We start from the raw sequence: 21,580 nt of genomic DNA, 5'->3' as shown, positions 1-21,580 counted from the left end.
TCCCTCGTGCTATGTAATAGTCGACCCTATATTAAATTTGTATCCAGTAAATTGTATTTCAATTGTACAGATAATTAATCGGTTCCTCTGTTGTGGAGTTTAAATCAGAAGACGCCATGTTTTATCATTAAAAGCTCTATAGATATTTTGACAGTTATGATGTGTGTGGATGAAAATAAATTTTACAATTTTTTGCCCCAAGTCGTACCGACCGGCCTCGGACCACGGTGGACTTGATTAATCAATCGAATCGATTAATGATTTTAAAAACGCGACCTAGCTGCGGGTCACTGTAGTTTTTATTCATCACCAACAGCGATATAACAAACGTAACATATCACAGTAAAATAGCTATGGAATCATGTAAATTTATGATAATTTTCTATTCATCTAATATTATGATACGTGTGATTTGACCTGGCAGCTCGCGGTTAACGAGTGTGGAATGTCAAGATATATAACATAAGTATATACTTACCTACACTAAGTTAATTTTAACTCGACCGACGAGCCAGGAAAAATAGAGTATCTGTCATATGTAACACAAATAAATAATACGCAATATATGAATGTACATGAAGTATACTATGGAACGCCATAGCTGTCTCGTATGGTTCAAATATACTTATATGAATTGGTATTTTCATTATATGATATGGTTGTATCATTATATGATTTGGTTGTATCATTATATGATTTGATCTTATCAATATTTGGTATCATTTTATCTATATTTGATTTGATTTGACCAATGTATCATTTACTTCAACCATTGTTTCATTTTCATTTGTCATGGTATTATTTTCTGTTACCATTATATCAATCGATTTCACCATTATTTGATTTGGTGACATGTATATTTGATTTGCATCTATCATTGTTTTATTTGGTGTTATCATTGTATTATTTTCATTTATCGTTATATTATTTGATTTCATCTTTATTTTATTTGGTTTTACCATTGTATGATTCTACTTTACATTATTTACAAACATCATTATTTTATTGCATATATACTTTATATGATTATACTTTTCCATTATATGGTTACACTTTCTCATTGTATGGTTATACTTTTTCTTTGTATGATTGTACTGTTTCATTGTATGTATGAGTGATGTAAGCGTCTTTGCGACTCCGATTCGGAACTTTTTACCGGGGTTATTTTCTGTCATGTGTCTGCCGCCAAATGACACGAGGCGTAGAAGCTTGATCTTTTGATGCAGATGCTGCAGGTTTGTAAATTTTCTTATGGGGGCTACCTACATTTGTGTCAATCATATAGAGACCTAGGTCAGATTTCATGTCGATCCTAACTGAACTTAATTTATACACTGTCTTCATTCCGATCACGGCAGGGTATTTTTGGATAATAAGCAATTATTGAAGTTTGTGTTATTCTAACTTAGGACAGACTTGTGGCGAATATTTTCAGCAAAATTAAAATTAAGTTCACGTGTTGGTTTGTTTACGGCAACGAGTCAAAGACCATGGATGCACTGTCAAAATGGCGGAAATTGCGTAAGAAGGGACCAGTCCTGTAACACCCCGATAAAAAATTAACCTTTGTATTTATGAAACATTTTCTACCTATTCTGATTTATTTATACAAGGATTTCTCATACACGTCCTTGATTTATACCTATATTTTTCAAAACAGGAACTTTTTTTAAAAATCCATAACCTGTCTATATTCGACAAAAAACAAAGCCAACTAGATCTATAGACTATTTTGTGGGTAATACATCGGAAATCATGGATTAACACGTGTTTTAACATTTTTTCGTTATTCATGCCAAGAACATGTTGCAAGAGCTATTTTTCTTGAAGAAGAGTAGTTTTGCTAGCATTTTAACACTATATTAAAGGCCCACTACCTTTGCGAAACAAAAATTAAAAGTTTCTTAAAAACAATAAAATATACAACTAGAAATTGTCACCAGGACAATTTCACGGGCTTTTCACCTAAAAGGTAAATTAACTCTGGTCAAGGTCATTTATATTAACAAACTTGGTAGCGCTTCATCTCAACGTCCTACTCGTCTAATTCCAGGTCTTTGCCATTTCAGAACTTCACAAGAAGTAATTTGAAGATTTTCAGATTGTTAGCCGCTGTGACCTTGAATGAAGGTCAAGGTCTTTCATATTTACTAACTTGGTAGCCATTTATTTCATGTCTATATTAGGTATCTAGGCCTTGCAGAACAGCAGGAGTCATTTGAAGATTTTAGGTTTTTTGGCGCCTGTGACCTTGAATATCGATGAAGGTCAATCATATTAACAAACTTGGTAGGCATTTATGTCAGCATGCTACTTGCTAAATATTAGGTCTGTAGGCCTTCTAGAATTTGAGAAGATTTATTAATGATTTTGTTTAAAAATGGCACTTTTGAACTTCGAACCTTATTTGCAACCGAAAATTCAAGTTTTACAGAAAAGTGGTAGTGACGTTAATTGTTTCACTTTTGATTCTACATAACATAACCAAAAATCAAAGGAATTGGCTATGTGGTTGCTACAGCGGTCTCAATGAGCTGAATTTTCAATTTTAAACCTTTCATAGCTCTAAAATTACAAGTACTCTTTGACCTTTGGATGAAGGTCAAGACGGTCGTTTATTTTTTTCAAAATTGATAATCAACTACCAAAGCATACTTCATGGACAATATCAAGCCTCTATGCCATGAAGAACTTGACAAGAAGATGTATTCGTGATTTTCACAGAAAACGGCGAATTTGCATTATGAGTCGATGATAGACCGGAAGTTGACATTTTAGAGAAAAATGTACAATTACAAAGTTTCTTCATATACTATTCTACATAACATATAACAAAATGAGTTATGGCTGTCTAGGTTAAACCGGAAGTGACATCATTGCTGCCATATTTGAATTTGAATCAACACCATATTAACAAGAATTGGTCACATTGATAAGTGAAAGATCTTGTGTGAGTTTGGGCTTGATCAGACAGGTGGAATCAGAGGAGATGTTTAAAATATAATTGTCTAAAAAAATGTATTTCATTGCAAGATTTCCTGTGTAAACTATGTTAACAGTGAAGATTCGTTTCATTGTTTTGCCATCTGGCACAGTGATAAGGCCATACAAAAAAATATTTGTGTTTCCGTTAACCTGACCGCAACCCTATAAAATTGATGCCTACTCAAAAAACTTTTTGTCGGTTTTGTCCTCAAGCAAACAAATAACAACCTAAATTTTGTTTGGTTTTTCACAAAATCAGGAATTTTGGTACAAATTCTGTAAATTTAAGACAACAATTATGAATAATCCCCTGGGAATCAAATCCATGGTTTATAAATATAAGGCTGAATAAAGTCTCCTTCAGTTTTTCACTGCAAGAAAGTGGGATGAAGAGAAAAAAAATATAAAAAAAAACCTACCTACCAACCCTTCATTTTTAAAGGGCGTTACAACTTACAGGAAACAAGAATATTTTTTCAATTGTTACGTCTTATCAACGTCAACCGACACATGGTAATTAGGATGACAGTGGGAAACATAAAACAACCCGCGTTATGAAGTTTGCATTTAAGTTATTTAAATTAAGGTGATGGTAAGTGTAGTATTAACAGTATTAAAAGTTACTAACTTTTGTGATTCTATAAAATTATCAATTTCGTTTACTTTCCCATTTCAAAAATTAAAAGCCGTTTCGGAAAGGTAGTGGCCCTTTAAATATTTTTAGAACTTTTCATGCGATGATGTTCAATTTTGTGATTTGCCGTTGTCTGCTCATATTCAAATTACGGAACTCGTAGGCGAACTTAAATTATCTTACTGGCGGTAGAGCATTCGGCTAGTGTTGGGAGGTTCCGGGTTTGAATCCCGGTCTGACCACTACATTTTGATTTTCTCCTCTCCTGCCACACAATTACATAGATATAGCTTTTTATAATATTATGCATAGCCCAATTTCCTAACACTGAGTTTTAAAGTAGCAATCTCATTCACTCATATTCATTACTTTGCTATTATAAAAACTCATTTTTTTTTACCCTTATTATAGGGGCTTTCAAAATGGCCAATCATAATGTTAACAAGGTGGAGGATATTTTGAAATCGCTTAATCTGTCGACCCTATGGCCCATATTCAAGGACAACAAATTGACAGAAATTGAAGTTTGTCTCAACTTAGACAATCCCTCACTCCAAAGCCTTGGGTTGGAAACCATGGGTGACCGGATCCGATTTCAGGAGGCTCTCAAGCGATACAAAGGTAAATTGAATTTAATGTTAATGTTTCTCAATATTTCTCTTGTTCCGTTACAGTATTTGTTGTTATACTGCTGCTTCATTGTTTTAGTTTTGTCTTAGTCCTTCCTTTATGCTTTTGGGTTTGATGCAATCAGAATATTCTTAATTGATTTGATGTATCAAAAAATTTAAATTTATCAAATGTATCAAATTTCATTTGATTTACAAAATGTACCTGTTTTCTGAAATCCATTGTAATATTTCTTGACATGTATTTAAAAGATACAATGGATATCACTTTTTTTAATATCAACTTATTTCTACTGTACATGTAGTCAGCAAAACTCGGTTGTGTTTTACATGTCCATACAAAATCATGCATTCATGAATCAGAATGGAATTGGAACATAAGGAAAGAGACAGTAAATATCACAAAATGGAAATAAATCATCACAACAAATGTCTTGAAAATGTTTTGAGCACATTCAGTTTTATTTCAACTGGCAATGTCCCCATGTCATTTGAAAGTGTAAAAAAAAAGAGAGATGTTTTTTATGAATGAAATCATTTTTTTTGGTCCCACATTATGATACATGATATTGGCAATCTGTATAATTATAGTATTGCGAAACCTAAAAATATAGTTAAAAAGGAGTTGTCCCCCTTGCCGACTCTTCAATTCACATGTGTTTGTATAAAATTATGGCAGGGAGAAAACAGTCGTAACCACCTGCATCATTGTGGCCCTCTTGTGGCTTTTATTTTGTATTTCCCTCTGAGGATGAAACTGCTGTGAACAAGAATCTGGCATGTGTGGGACCACAGGTGTTTGGCTCTACATTTTTAGGTAACCTGATCGAGACAAAGTCTCAAGTGACCTTTTCTATTCGTCTTTTGTCCGTCGTCATGCATTGTGTGTCCATTAACAATTTACATTTTAAACTTCTCCAAAACTGCTGAAGCAATTCAATGAATTTTTGCACAAAACTTCTAAGGCATACTGCTAATCAAAATTGTGAATTATATGGCCCCAATGTACTGGGGTGGGGGGTGGGGGGCAAAAGGGGACAAAATGGCTAAAATTTCAAAAATCTTCTCCATCCGCAGATGTGGTAGAATCAAATTCTCTTCATAGATTGAAAGGTCTCGAGGTCCTCTCCAAAATTTTGTGAATTTTATGGCCCTGGGGTCTCAAGAGTTTCCTCCCCAGGGTCAAAGAAAACTCATTTATGAGCATTATTTCCTTTATTTTCATAGGAAATGTAACATATACTTATAATGGAATGAAATACCCTTCATAGATAAAAGGTTAAATAGATATTATCACAGACTTCAAATGCCTGATAGGCCAATATAGTGCTTGTATGTCTGTTTCATTCTGTATCCGATGACCATGAAGGCCCATGGGCCTCTTATTATATTTGTAATACAGTACTGTACATGTGTCAATTAAGATCTATATGGCCAAAAAAAAATATGTTTGTTTAGGGGGTCACATTAGGCCAAAAAAATAGGGTAGGTAGGTCGGATTTTTTTTGATATTTTATGTAATTTTTCATGTCACAGATTTATTGCCTATGTACTTGCATAATATTTTTAAATATGCATTAAAAAGAAAGTCTATATTGTTCACCATACTTTAACATGCTGCTATATATTGTCTCTTTCTCTTTTACAAGTACATAGTTGTCTTTTATTTTTTCTTTCCTTCTTCAGGGGGTTAAGTTTACAACAGTTTATATAGAGAAAACACATTTTTGAGCATTATTTAGTCATTTGTTATAGGAGTTGAGTCAAATGCTGTCATAATTATCAGTATGAGATGGTAGTAAAACTTTGTTGTAGGTTACATTAGTACATTACGTAACAATTTATACTTCAAAAATCTTCTCAAATTTAACAAATAGCATAATTTAATTAGGGCCCCGCATCGAGATGCGGGTGCCCTATAGTAATCAGGTTGTCCGTCCGTCTGTCCGTCCGTCCGTCTGTCCGTTTTTTTTCTTTTGCACATTAATGATGGAAGGGAGTGGAGTATTTTCCCCATATTTTACATGATGATTCCCCATCCATCCTAGATCTGCTTGGTAATTTTTCAGACTGAAATTAAATTAAAAAATCGGCCATCTTGGATTTTAACATTTAAAAAAATCACAATGTTGTTGCTCTTAACTGATAAACATTTTGTTATAACATTATGATGCAAAGTTGTTCAGAATTAAACAAGGAGTTGACTGTCCAAAGGTAAGGTCATTGGCCAAGGTTACTAAGTCAAAGGTCAAGGTCAAATTTATTTGAGTTAATTGTATGCTCTTAATGTAATGTTAGCTTGGAATCAGGATTCAAGTTAAATACTTGGAAGACTTTTTCCAAAGAATTATAATAATGTACCATCATCGGTTTCCCAATTAATGTTGACATTAATTATTTATTAGCAACATATAGCTAACACGGAAGAATTCGTTGTCAAAATACTACTTTTCCACTTAAGCACGTCAGACACATAGCGGGGCCCTTTCTGACGTGTCAGTGTTCTAGTTTCTTGACAGTACATATATGAAAACTAGCACAAGGTCCTTTCAAGCAAAATTGATTTAAATAAATCTGGGGTCCCTGGATGTTTTTCCCCTGGTTAGTAGCTAGTTTGAATTTTGACCTTATTGCATTTCCATGAGATAGTTGAGATAAACTTTTTATCCTTTTTTTTTTTTTTAGGGAAAAGCAATACTAGCTATAGTCTTCCTACTGATACCGGTACATCTTTGAGACAAACCAGGCTTTTATTTGGTAGATCAAGGAGACGGACAGAGACTAAGGCACGAGATAAGAAAAAGAGTTCAGCTCGATCCTGGACAGCAAGTTTTGTTTGCTTGTCAGACAAAGATGCAAGTTGTTCCTAATGGACGCGAGAGAGTAGTTTTTGCAGAGCAGTGGGCTAGGCTTCAAAAGGATTGTATTTTCAACAGATGACGATGAAAATGAGGTGAAAACAGAAGCTGTCTGAATCATTCCCTAAGTTAATTGGGATTGGTGGTTTTGAACTTTTGAAGTGCTTAGCAAACAAAAGAAAATTGGAAGTGTTAGGCTGCACCTGGAACGTTCAAAATCTGAAGGCTGTGATGAGCCCACAGTCCAGGATTTTTATCAGACCAATACAAAAAAACCTAGAAACTGTGGATGTTTTGTCTGACAATGAAGGTACTCTATCATTCAACAGCAAGATAAAAGAAGAATGTCTCAAATGTGGCCAATTAATATGTGTAACAATGCTGAGGGCCCATATAGTAACCTGCTGTGATGAGGATTCTGATATGGAATTGCCAGACATTGAAATGCATTCAGTATACCAAGACATTTGGTCATCGAACAATGATTTGGATGTAGAGCTTATAGAGTCAAATACAAAGGGACAGGGATCCGGAGCTTCCAATGGTTCGAATGTAGCAGAACTTCACACAGAGACACCAAACTTGAATGATCAGTTATCAAACAGAAATGGACGGGAAGCTTCCAATGGTTCAAATGTAGCAGAACCTCACACAGAGAGACCAAACTTGAATGATCAGTTATCAAACAGAAATGGACGGGAAGCTTCCAATGGTTCAAATGTAGCAGAACCTCACACAGAGAGACCAAACTTGAATGATCAGTTATCAAACAGAAATGGACGGGAAGCTTCTAATGGTTCGAATGTAGCAGAACCTCACGCAGAGAGACCAAACTTGAATGATCAGTTATCAAACAGAAATGAAGCTTCAAAAGATCTTGATTTTCCTATACATGTATCTCCAAAATTATCAAAAGACATAGAAGATATAGTGGAAAATGTAGTGAAAGTTTGTTCACATTGGAGTAATCCCGTAGAAATACTGAAGTTTTTGCAAGCTAATACCATTGTTGGCCGAAAGCTGGAGGTTGAAGATGTTACGGAGACAATAGCTTCTGAAGGAGAAACCAACCATATTTGTGTTGATCGTGAAAACATCTTGGAAACAGCCTTTGATGAAATTCAGCAAATCAAAAATTTCAGAATAACTTTAGAGGTTGATTTTTATGGTGAGGTAAGTAAATAGTGATCAAATGCCATCTCTTTGCAATATCTTGAAGGCTAATTCTTTAAATCATAATGATATCCTTATTAAATGTGGTCAATAGGGATATGCTAGTTTTTAACCCACCATCTGATGATGGTGGGCTATTCAAATCGCTTCTTGTCCGTGGTCCGTCTGTCTGTCCTTCCGTTAACAATTCTTGTTAGAGCAGCAGCTATTTCTCGGAAAGTGCTGAAGGGATCTTTCGCAAATTACATATGTAGGTTCCCCTTGGGCCCTAGTTGTACGTGGGCATATTGCCTTTTGTGACTGATCGGGCAACTAGATGGATGACCGTTCGCCATCTTGAATTTTGATAGTTGAAGTTTGTTACAGCTATTTCTCAGACAGTACTGCAGGGATCTGTTTCAAATTCCATATGACATATGTGGGTTTCCATTGGGCCCTAGTTGTGCATGAGTATTTTGGGACCGATCGGTCAACCGTCTTGGATTTTTATAGTCGAAGTTTGAAAAGCAGAGAAAAGATCCATCTGACAATTGTCAGACATGCATAGATCAATCTGGGATCTCTTGTTAGTCCCCTGTCGGTGAAACAGAAGGGGACTTTAGTGTTTGTCTCCATCTAAGGTCTGTTTGTTTTTTTGGATGTTGGTTTCCATCAAACAATAACTTGAGAACAGATTGATGGATAATATTTTTTTTGAAACTTCAAACATTGGTACCTTTAATACAAGGTAATACAATCTTACCTGTTTCACTGGCAGGGGACAAAAACATCCCTATAAAATTATAACAAAATATATTGCTGAACCCAATTTTGATCCAGCAAGCTATTATGATTACCTTATCTTCCAAAATTTAATTTGAGTCCTTATTTGCATCAATTAAAATTTCATGTTATTTTCCAGAGTGTATCCGACTTGGGTGGACCAAGAAAAGAATTTTTCCGTTTGGTATTGATGGCCATCAAAGAAAAATACTTTGACCATGATCTTAGGAGTGTGCTGAGTGAGGACTACCTTACAGTCGGAAAGATTCTTGGTAAGATCTTAAAAAAGTTCCATTGTAATCTACTGGGTATCTCTACAAAGTCACTCATCTAAAATCTAGTACAAAGTAGACCTTACTAATAATGCTGAACGTATTAACTTGTTCCTTGCAGTTTCTACTTTAAAACATATAACATTGTACATATGTAATTATCAACACCAATGTGGCTCACCTAGCTCATTAAGGCCTAATTTCATAGCTTAAAGCTTAAGATGCTCCACAGCCGACAGCATAAACAATTAACACTCATCATTTGAACAATAATTGGTGTTTTATCGTGTATACATATGCTTAATTAACACAAAAAATGATATGAAATAATTTAGTTTCCTTTCGGTGCATGCATGCACAATCTACTCCATTCCATATAGGACATGGTGCCACAATTTTTTGGGATGCAATTAATTATTTTTTTTAAAAATATTTTTATCTTGAAGTAAAATTAGAAGCTCAAACTTTTCAATAGTGTTAATCATGTTTTTAGTTAGTAACTTTTGTTACTTGTAACTGATCTTGATAGAGGAAAAATACCATTTGTTATGGGTGGAGCATCTTTAATTGCCATATTTTGTGTACTGACTCTTAAGTACAATTCAATACATATACCCCAATAAAGATGATAGAAAGACAGAATTTTTTTCTCTTAAGTCTGACTGCTAAGGTATATCAGCATTCTAGGAGCTTCAATCAGATCGATATTAAGTGCTCCAGACAATTTTTGGAGCCTAATTGCATACGCACTTTTGAAGAAATGTGTACAACTCTGTGCGACCTAAAACTTAACACAGGTATTTAGATAAAAGTTATGTGGTTATTAGCGTAGCTCACCATTAGATGGTGGGATGGTGGGCTATTCAAATCGCCTTTCGTCTGTGGTCCTACGTCCTTCTGTCTTTTCGTTAACAATTCTCTTGTTACCGCTATTTCTCAGAAAGTACTTAAGAGATCTTTCTCAAATTTCATATGTAGGTTAGGACCCTAGTTCATAGTTGTGCATATTGCATTTTGAGACAGATCGGTCAACAAGATGGCAGACAGGTACACACGTAGCCATCTTGGATTTTGATTATTGAAGTTTGTTATTGCTTTATCTTGGAAAGTACTGAAGGGATCGTTTTCAATTTTCATATAGAGTATACATCTAGCTGTGTATGTAGTCAAAGATCTAAAAGCAGAGATCTAGAAAAGATCCCTTTTTTCCATTGTCGGACGTAAATCATTCTTTGGTAGGCACCAAGATCCATCTGGGATCTCCTGTTCCAAGTTATCTCTGATATTAGTACTTGAAATGTGTAATATATTGATTAAAAAAAAAGATATGGTAAAATTTTACATATTTCACTTTTTATGTATATCGTTTCACTTTGTCATCCTCTATTAATTTGCTTATATTTTTTTTAGCAAAAAACATTGTTCCTCTCGTAAATATATGTGTTTGAATATTTTAGGCCTCAGCATACTACAAAATGGTCCTCTTCCGACCTTCATTCGCCATGATGTTTTAAATGAACTTTTCTCCAATGACGAATCACAGTCCAGTTGCATCCAGAATTTGAGAATTGGGTTAGATGAGGTTGGAATTTATCAGGTAAAAAGAAAATGTGAAAATTTTAGAAGTCTTCAGCTCACCCCAGTTTGGACCAGAGGAAACTTTAAGGTCACCTGAAATGAATTCTCAAGTAACATGTTCTAATCATTATCGCGTTTGTCAGTATTGTTGGTAAAGGCAGGTAGGACAATAATTGCTACCTATAGATATTTCCTGAAATATCCATGTGACATTAGGTGATATGTACAGGACTTCTGGGCCTGATGTTTGAAGCACTGAACTATACATTTTTGTTTTTGCAGATTGGTTCCCGTGTCCCATCTTTTGTCTTCCTGTTGAGGCCTTCCAATAAGAAACTAACAGTCAGAGCTCTGACTCACTATTTGAAACCTAACTTTTCAGAGACAGGTTCTAATGGTAGAGTCCAGGAGGGAGCAGTGTATGCGGCCTTCATGAGGTACATTCGTGAAGTTGCCAGTAAGTATATAATAAAAATTGTTAGATTTAGAAATCAGATCATAGACATAGTGTTGATCGAGTTGAAATTCAAAAGTGTAATCTTCATAGCTATGTAAATATTGACTGTGGTTGACCCTTATAGGAGATTTAAGAAAAAATGACGACGAAGTTGCACAAAGGTACATCTGGGCAGTCAATGGTACAATTTTTTATTTTTATACACATAAACATGGTGGGAACACAGCCCCTTGTGCATGATATTTCTTCAACATTAAATCTGCATAAATATACTGTATTTTATCCCTATTAAGAGTGCTTAATATAATAAGGGTGCCCTCACATTTTTTGCTGAAAAAAATAAACTATTTGTCTTTGCTGGTGCTAATAAAATACTGTTTCAAATCAGTTAGATGCTTAACATATCTATATCATCTTGTATAAGAACTAAATGTATTGCATTGGACATTTTTTCCGAGCGTTTACGCATAGAAACAGCAAGAATCGCCATGTTGAAAACAAAACATGTCACTTTAATGTTCCACAAGCGTGTGTGGATGAACTCTAACTGGCAACAACACGTTAACAATGTCTATACAGGTTTTATGAATACTTACTGTATATCTACGATAAAGGTTCCTAAATAACAGGAATGTTATCATTTCTAAGCATTTTATTGTCTGCTCTTGTCAGTATTTCCCATCTGCCACAAAAAGAAAGTAGCGATCGAAAGCACCATCTGCCATTTTGTGTATATGCATGGTAACAAACAGGCTAGCATGAAATTCCAAAATTCCATGAAATAGACACATTTTATCAGTGTTAAATACTTCTGGTGCTTACATTTCTTCATAATTATGTAATTTCAATACTTACTTGACTTAAAAACGTAAGTTGGTTAAAATAAGTTTAAGAAAAATACGAAAAAAAGCAAGATGACTATAGTCTGTTTCAGAAAAAAAAAATATCTAAAAATGGTCTCAAATAACAGCTCCCCCCTCCGCCAATTACCCATGTATTTGATACAAACTGGTTATGTTATTTGCTAGCCAACTGATGTCTTTTGTTCACGAAATAGGAACAGTTAATTAAATTTAAGTCGAATCAAGCTGATTTTAGAACTCATCCCAAGATCTTTCCAATGTAAGTCTACATACAAAGTTTCATGAAGCTGAGTGCATACATATTTTACTCAATTTATCGTGTTCAGAAGGGCAATAACTCCGTTAATAACTGTCAAAACAAGCTGATTTTCGAGCTCGTCCGAGATCTTTCCAATGTTAGTCTACATACCCAGATTCATTAAGCTCGGTTCATATTTACCCTAGTTATCGTGCTAACAAGGTTCAATAATTATTATTGCAAAGGTCAATAAATCAGTAAGTTACAGTCAAATCAGGCCAGTTTTTTAACTCGTCCAATTTTAGTCTAAATACATAGTTTCATGAAGCTGAGTGCATATTTACTCAAGTTATAATGTTCACAATGTCCAATAATAATTATTTGTGCAAAGGACAATAACTCTATGTTACAGTCGAATCAAGTTGATTTTCGAACTCGTCTGAGATTTTTCAATGTTAGTCTACATACAAAGCTTCATTAATATAAGCTTCGTGCATATTTACTCAAGTTATTGTGTTCACAAGGTCCAATAGTAATTATTAGTGCAAAGGGCAATAACTCCGTAAATTACTGGTGAATTAACCTAATTTTCAAACTTGTCCCAGATCTTTTCAATGGTAGTCTACATACAAAGTTTCATTAAGCTCGGTTTATATTTACTCAAATGATTGCGTTCACAAGGAAACGTTGATGGACGTCGCTCAGGTGACCTAATAAAAATGTAAATGTCAGTAACCTGTGAAACAATAATAATCCATTTTAAAATCTGAATTTACAAGTGTAGAAGTTTATACTTTAATTGTTAAACTTGGAATTATTGATTGTGTAGAGGGCATGTACGTAACTATTATTGATTTTTTCCGTCGCCATACTGTGTTTGTACCTTTGAGATTCCGGATGTAAACTTTCTATGAGGTCACGCCATCTTTTCTGAAATCTCCTATAGGGGCTGATGGGTGGGGAGCAAAAAGGTCAATGAATTGGTCAAAATTTCAATCTAAGAGCATAATATTTCCTATTTTCAATAAGAGAGTTCAAGGATTTTAATGTTTTAAACACCGTAGATCCTGTATCAAAGTGCTGAATATCAAAAGGGACAATTAAAGGCAAATGCAGAAAAATATGTAGTGTTACATCATGTGGTCATTGATCATTGTTGGATACAAAAGTATATAGATACTGTAAACCATGTACATGTAATAATCATTTTATTTCACACCAAAAACTATTGAAAAGTGTTTTGATAATTTATAGGTGGTAAGAAGAGGCACATTGACATTATCAAACATCTTGGAGTTTGTCACAGCATCCAGTGAAGAGCCAGCTGTTGGCTTTACTTTAAGCCCATCAATTGAATTTGTTGTTATAAGCACCAGTTTTATCCCAACTGCAAATACATGCAGTTGCTGTATGTACCTTCCACGACCAACATCAACATTGAAATTACCAGCAGATGACCAGCTTTTTGGTTTATATGACTTGGCTTTCCAAAACAAATATTTTGGAATACTGTAAAGTGTGTTTTCCTTTATATGTGACATGTGACTCACTTCGATCTGTTAAAGGAAGTTGTTGTGTAGAGACTACAACACATTTTGAATTTCTATACACAGTTCATGTTATCTATGTTCACTGAAATTTTGAAGTTTTTAGGTCATCTGACCCGAAGGGTCAGGATGAACTATAGTCGTCATGTTTCGTCCGTCTTCGTGCGCCGTGATTTAACATTCACATTTTGAACTTCTCAAGTTCTACCAGTGCAATTTGGCTGAAACTTGCATGAAATGATCCTGACATGGTCCCAACAAAGTGTTGGTATTTTTCGAGTCAATCCGAAATCCAAGATCGTCGCCACAGCTGCCATCTTGAAAACACATTTTGAACTTCTTCTCAAGTTCTTCTGGTTCGATTTGGCTGAAACTTGCATGAAATGATCCTGACATGGTCCTGACAAAGTGTTGTTATTTTTCAGGTCGATCTGAAATCCAAGATGGCCACCACAGCCGCCATCTTGAAAACACATTTTGAACTTCTTTTCAAGTTTTTCTGGTTTCGATTTGGCTGAAACTTGCATGAAATGATCCGGACATGGTCCTGACAAAGTGTTGTTATTTTTCGGGTCGATCTGAAATCCAAGATGGCCACCACAGCCGCCATCTTGAAAACACATTTTGAACTTCTTCTCAAGTTCTACCGGTGCGATTTGGCTGAAATTTGCATGAAATAGTCCTGACAAAGTGTTGTTATTTTTCGGGTCAATCCGAAATCCAAGATGCCCAACACAGTCGCCATCTTGAAAACAGATTTTGAACTTCTTCTAAAGTTCTTCTGGTGTTATGTGACTGAAATGATCCTGATATGATATTGACGAAGTGTTGTTACATCTCTGGTTGTGCCAAATCGAAGATGGCTACCGTGACACCATATCCTATTAATTTCATATATGAATATTGTCTAGTTAGTCCGATGACCGTTAAGGCCCTTGGGCCTTTTGATATAGTAATTATAGGGCCCTGCAAGATTTGGGTACACTATTGTAATTATACATGTAATCTTTTTGACAAGTCACTTGGCATCTCCTTATGTAAATACAATTGATACAATACAATACAATGTTATTTTATTTAAGTGTCACACATCTTAAAAATAATTACAGTACCATATAAAAATATCCATCGCACACAATTATTCAAAGCCGTATTTGGCTTATGAGACACTAAAATTAATAAAATTTATATACATGTACGATTGGTGGTATCATAATTTGCATACAGATAGTACCGTCCGCCTATGATTCATCACATATATTACTGCAAAATGAAATTTCTAACTTGTACTATGGTTCATCTGTATGTACTAGAACAATAATTAGCAATACTAAACCATGCAGCTTGTGTATTAAATCTGAACAGATATCATTAGGAAATTAAACCACAAGGAAATGAATTTCTCCCATACTTGACAGGGTTATCCCACGGTTGCTAGGGAAAAGACAGCTCACATGCACTAGATAGTGACGTCATCAATACATATGGCAACAATTATCACTCACAGCGAAGTTCATATCAACTGAAGTTTCACCATTTTTAGGTCATCTGACCGAAGGTCAGGATGACCTATTGTCATCGTGTTTCGTCCGTCGTGCACCGTCCGCCGTGCATAAAACTATTTATACAAAAGCCTACTCCTCCTAAACCCTTGAGTGAATTACATCCATATTTGGTGTGAAACATCCTTGGGGAAGGACAATCATATTTTATATAAATGAGATAGGTCCGACCCCTAGGGGCAGAGGGGCGGGGCCCCAAAATGGGAAATTTTCTTAATTTAAGCTTTTAAATCCTACTCCTCCTTTATCCTTGAATGGATTTCATTCATATTTGGTGTGAGACATCATTGGGGAAGGACAATAATATTTTATATAAATGAGCCTGGTCCGACCCCTAGGGGCTGAGGCCCCAAATGGGGAAATTTTCTTAATTTTAGCTGTAAAATCCTACTCCTCCTTCATTCTTGGATGAATTTCATCCATATTTGGTATGAAACATCATTAGGGACGGACAATCATATATATATAAATGAGTCTGGTCCGACCCCTAGGGGCTGAGGGGCGGGGCCCCAAAAGGGGAAATTTTCTTAATTTAAGCTTTTAAATCCTACTCCTCCTTTATCCTTGAATGGATTTCATCCATATTTGGTGTGAAACATCATTGGGGAAGGACAATCATATTTTATATAAATGAGCCTGGTCCGACCCCTAGGGGCAGAGGGGCGGGGCCCAAAAAGGGGAAATTTTCTTAATTTAAGCTTTTAAATCCTACTCCTCCTTTATCCTTGAATGGATTTCATCCATATTTGGTGTGAAACAACATTGGGGAAGGACAATCATATTTTATATAAATGATTCAACTAAGGAGTTCCTTGTATTGTTTATATTAACCGTTAACCAATACTTTATACTGTGACTGTTGTTTTGTGCCATGAGTCAGATGACCGTTAAGGCCCATGGGCCTCTTGTTCGTTAAAGTTGAGAGAAAAAAGAATCAAACATGGGTTTGTCAGGTGGACAGGGATATCTCAACCTGAGTGAAAGATTTTGACCATCAACTCTCGGCAAGCCTCTGGTTGATTAGCCAAAATCTTTCGCTCGGGTTGAGATATCCCTGTCCACATGATGACAGGCCCATGTAAGATTCTATAAATCCCTTTCTATAGTTAACCTGTTATAAACTTAAAATATGTCTATCTATAAACTTAAAATATGTCTATCTATAATCTAACCACCTACGCTTCATCGTATTGTATAATGATTTAGCTAAATTATACTGGAGCTCATCTGTCTGTAGAATATAATAGTATTTATCTCTGGCACTAAGAGAAGAGAACTCATCCGATATTGAACTCGCTTGTGTAAATAAATTTGAACAAATGTCACTATAAGAAGCACATTCACAAAGAAAATGAATTTTCTAAACAGAACAGGGCAGAGTCTCTGTTCCTTTAGTAGGTTAGAATAACTGTAAAATAAATAATTACTTGTATGAACAATTAAACATTTTGTTATGAAGTGGAAAGAAGATTTGAAATCAAACAAGCTCATATACCAGTACCTTAATTACATTCAAGGTCATGACCTTCAAATGTGAAGGTTAACAGAGGGTCAGGACTGGGGGAACTCTGATTCCTTTCAATTACATGTAATTGGTTTATAGACAAAATTGGTAGTACTCGGTTTTAGTTTCAACTTACAAGTAAAAGGGCAAGTGAACTCTTGCACCAAGGCACATCATCTGTCATAGACCTTTAAGGCCCAGTATTATGTTAGCACCATATAAATTAGTAATTTATGATTGTGCAAGATTAAGACATTAACAAAAAGTAATTTGTTGACAACATCAGTATTAATAGTTGGATACAAAGGTGAACATTTCCTGGTTTTACATATGCACACATTGTAACTAAGAGGATAAGTAAATGTTCTACAATACAGGTAGTAAAATTTCTAACTATCAACCCCCCACTTTTTTTAATATCATTGATTATCAATCAAATTGTTTCCTATTACCAGTATTATAATTAATATAATTATGAACATGAGCACAAAACCATGTGGATATCACTAATTTTAGTTATTGCAAATGTAATTGCCATAGGTCAATAAATGTTGATGAGTTATTTCTTGTTTGGTTTTCATTTACTGTAGAACCAGTGATAATCGTGAATGTATTATATTGTGACCAAACACACTAGAGCTACTTGCAATTTTACTGTATGAATTTGAAATTGAATGAAAAATAACAAATGACAACCAACATAATAGGGATAATGTGTCAGCTCACTTAGATTAAATAGGGGAAATAGACAGTCAGACAATTGTTTTAAATTTCTACTTCTCATTATAAGTACCAAATGGATATTCACTAAATAATAGTTAGAAATGTCCTAAGGAGATGTACAAACAGATTTTTCATTAATGATGACTCTGACCCCTGGAGCCAAAGTGGCTGTGTCAATAAGGGAAATACTGAAGAAAATTTTACATTTGTACATACATTTAGAAGACTTGAGACTTTGTCTCAGGTGATCTAAAAAAGCCCATGGCCATATAGGTTTTTATTGGATTGGGAAACATTAAAAAAAAAAAAAAAACATTTTTATTTAAACGATATTTGTATACCACTTAGTTTATATTCATGAAGACCTGGGCCGTGCACCATAAAACTTTCTCAGACAGATCTTTTACTGATCAAGTCTATGTAAAATCATATACTAGAGTAAAAAATCTGTCTGAGAATAGTTTTATGGTGCCGGGCCAAGGTATTGGGTCTGTGACAAGCTGGGATGAAGGGCTACCAAGTTTGTTAAAATTAATGTGACCTTAACTTTCATTCAAGGTCACAGGGGTCAAATACACTTATATCTTTAAACGACTTGTGAATAACTGAGAGGCCTAGATACCTGATATTAACCCTGGGATGAAGGGCTACCATATATGTGTGTTCAAATGAATGACCTTGAACCATGACATGGATCAAATAGGCTAAAATCTTTAAACAACTTCTTACAAATAAATCAGAGGACTAGAGATCTGATATTGGGTCTGTGACGAGCTGGGATGAAGGGCTACCAAGTTTGTTAAAATGAAAGACCTTGACTGTCATTCAAGGTCACAGGGCTAAAATCTTTAAACGACTTCTTGTGAATAACTAATTATAAGAGACCTGATATTGGGTCTGTGACATGCTGGGGCAAAGGGCTACCATGTTTATTAAAATGAATGACCTTGACCTTTATTCAGTGTCTATTAATTTATCAAAAAATAGTTCTTTGTATTGCCTTAATTGTTTGCCACTACTTTATTCTTTGAGGTGTTGCATTGTGACAATAGTCAGATGACTATTACAGTAAGACTCATTAGCCTCTTGTTGGTTATAAAGTTAATCCCACACACCAAACCGTAATTTATTTCTATAGGTATTAATTAACTGTCATTGTTTAAACGTATTACTCTCAAAGATGTTACATAATCATTGATTCCAAAATTCACATCAAAACAAGGAGAACTAACTTCAAGTGCTAACATCTGCATACACTGTTCATCAAGTTCAGCTGGAGAACCAAATATAGGCCTTTCATTATGCTCTCCTCTTAGGGCTTCTGAATTGAAACTTTCTTCGCCAATGTTATTTAAAGCTTCTTCGTCTAGATCCGCACCAGTTGTATTTTGAAACTGACCGGCAATCCAGAGAGCTTGAGGGGATGATTTCACTGTTCTGATTCTGTGAGCATCCCATGCCTGAGACCATACATGAAGTCTTCTGTTAATTTCGTTCATGTATATATAGTGAAGAGCTTGCAAATGAGTGATGTCCAAGCAGTCCAAGATTCCCTGGTCTTCCATATAATAGAACAAATTGTAAAAAAAGCTTAAAACTCCTTCATAAACATCTCGCCAGAGACGTTCAATCCGTTGATTGTGCGTACTCTTCCCCGTTATAAACCCAGTTAATCCTCTCTTAGATAGCATGAAGTTTGCTACATCAATATTTTCCAGACCTTTATCAGAACGAACTTTATTTGGTGTGCCATATTCAGAAACACCCGACGAAAAACATTGAAATACTGTTTCAGATCTGTTGTTGTCACAACACTTCAAAAACATGATCTTTCTGCTAAAACCATCGATGCCACCTGCTATTACAAACCGCCACCTAACAAGTTTATGATTTGTGTCTATGTGCCACAAATGATTAGGTGCCAAGACATTATACACACGTCTGTGGAGCCGTCCCTTGCATCTCTGAGATACTCCTTTAGAGTCTATACGGTGTATAGAATCCCGGATACGCCATCTTTGAACTTTGATATGTAGTTGCTTGGATAAAATTTGCTTTATCATATTTTCACCACAAAGTGGGAAATCTCCACATATTTTTTTTATGTTTAGATCAAGCATATCATTGGAAATGTCACAAAATGACATTTTACTTAAATTGTAGGCACGCATTCTACGATAAACTGTGCTTTCAGAAACCTGCAGTATCTTGCATATATCAGATATTTGAAATCCATTGTCTAATAAATACTCTAGTGTACATTTTGGGAGGTCAAATACAGGTGCCCTGCCATCCAATGACACTTTGGCAGGAGGAGTGTGACCATACTTTACACATTCAGTTCTAAGTTTCATCATGTCAGAAGAGTTGACTATACCCAATGTTCCAAGTTCAACAGCAGATAGTTTTCCAACAATATCTGGCGTTATTTTCTCTCTTTCAAAATTGTTGTATGCATGGTCGAAGTCAAGCTTCTTGAGAATAACTGACATCTGATTGTCCTCCATTTTTCGCTAAAAAGCAAAAACATAAAAACAGATTAAATCTTTATCTATATATACAATCAAAAGAAGTTATGAGGCTTTTCTGTAATTCATGAATATATACAAAAAAAAATTACATTGCTTATTCAATATTGATAAAAGCACATTTTACATTGCCTGCTAATGAACATGTTTTTCTTTCTTTCTTTTTTTTTTTTTTTTTGTTTGTTTTAAATCGAAGGTTCCAAGTCTGCTAAGACTACATTTTGGATGCCATTGGCCCATTGGTGACAATGTGACATATCACTTCATTCAGAAAATGCTCACTAATTTGTTGAACAACAACAGGCCCATGGGCCTTAATAGTCATCAGACATTAAAAGCTTTATGAATGGGTATATACGATGCCTTTTACAGGTTGGGCACAAACCTGCATATGGGTAACAGTTACCTGTCTGAGTAATCATAAATTACCCAAATGAGGAATTATGTGAAAGAAAAATCCATGAAGTTTTAAATTTTTTTATCAAAAAAGGGCGTAATAATTTTGATATGGCACCATTACAAACATAACTTAGTACATTTTTAAATGGGACAAACTTCATTGATTTAATTTTGGTAAAAGTCACAAACTAAAACAGGTTACTATGGTGCTAAACAAAAGAACACAGGTAAAACTCATTCAACCATGACATTTACATTGAACTTCCCTGATGGGCTGTGCACTGTAGTCAATGGAGAACACAGGTTTCTGAAAATTAGTTTATAGATTATATAATCATGGACCAACAAGAAGAGTGCCCCAAGATCATTTTTAGACATTTTAGAGGTCTAGATAAAAAAAAAAAACGATAAAAAGTCTCTCTTCTACATATACAGTGTGTATGTGTTTGAATACTAATGGTGAAATCTATATATAGATATAAAAATTTCCCCTTTATCGATGCGTCTCTAGTGCGTAGTTGACGCCAAAGATAAACTAGTGATTACTATACGATGCCTCCCAAGAAGACAGATTTTTAATCCGGCCAATGAGATTGCAGTGGAGGCCTCGCTCACGCATATTACATGTATATATCCTACAGACAGTATGAATCTTAATTAAATAATTGTCAAAAATCTACAAATGCAGAGTAATGTTTGTCATAATGGGGCTTAAATCGTCTTAATGACGGCACTTTGTATAGATGTGTAGGATGATTTTGAAAGGAAAATTATCGCTCTTTCCAACGGTAGTAACCGTTTTTATGAAGATGTGCTAGAAATGTGTTTTTTATCGCCGCTTAAGGTAGGCAGGTTAGAAACTTTGAGT

The 21,580-nt window shown here is 34.9% G+C and overlaps 1 protein-coding gene across 1 annotated transcript; it reads left to right on the top strand.

The window, feature by feature from the left end:
* Positions 1-1,078: 1,078 nt before the first annotated feature.
* LOC138313685 (putative leucine-rich repeat-containing protein DDB_G0290503) lies at positions 1,079-11,348 on the top strand (the record flags this gene model as incomplete). Its single annotated transcript, XM_069254028.1, has 7 exons — positions 1,079-1,235; positions 4,031-4,240; positions 6,934-7,103; positions 7,212-8,279; positions 9,181-9,313; positions 10,771-10,910; positions 11,174-11,348. Coding segments are annotated over exons 2-7 (1,885 nt in total), but the record flags the coding sequence as incomplete, so codon positions are not given.
* Positions 11,349-21,580: the final 10,232 nt, after the last annotated feature.

This window comes from Argopecten irradians, unplaced genomic scaffold (genome assembly GCF_041381155.1).
Source record: "Argopecten irradians isolate NY unplaced genomic scaffold, Ai_NY scaffold_0842, whole genome shotgun sequence".
Taxonomy (NCBI): domain Eukaryota; kingdom Metazoa; phylum Mollusca; class Bivalvia; order Pectinida; family Pectinidae; genus Argopecten; species Argopecten irradians.
This window is presented reverse-complemented; position numbering and strand designations above follow the sequence as displayed.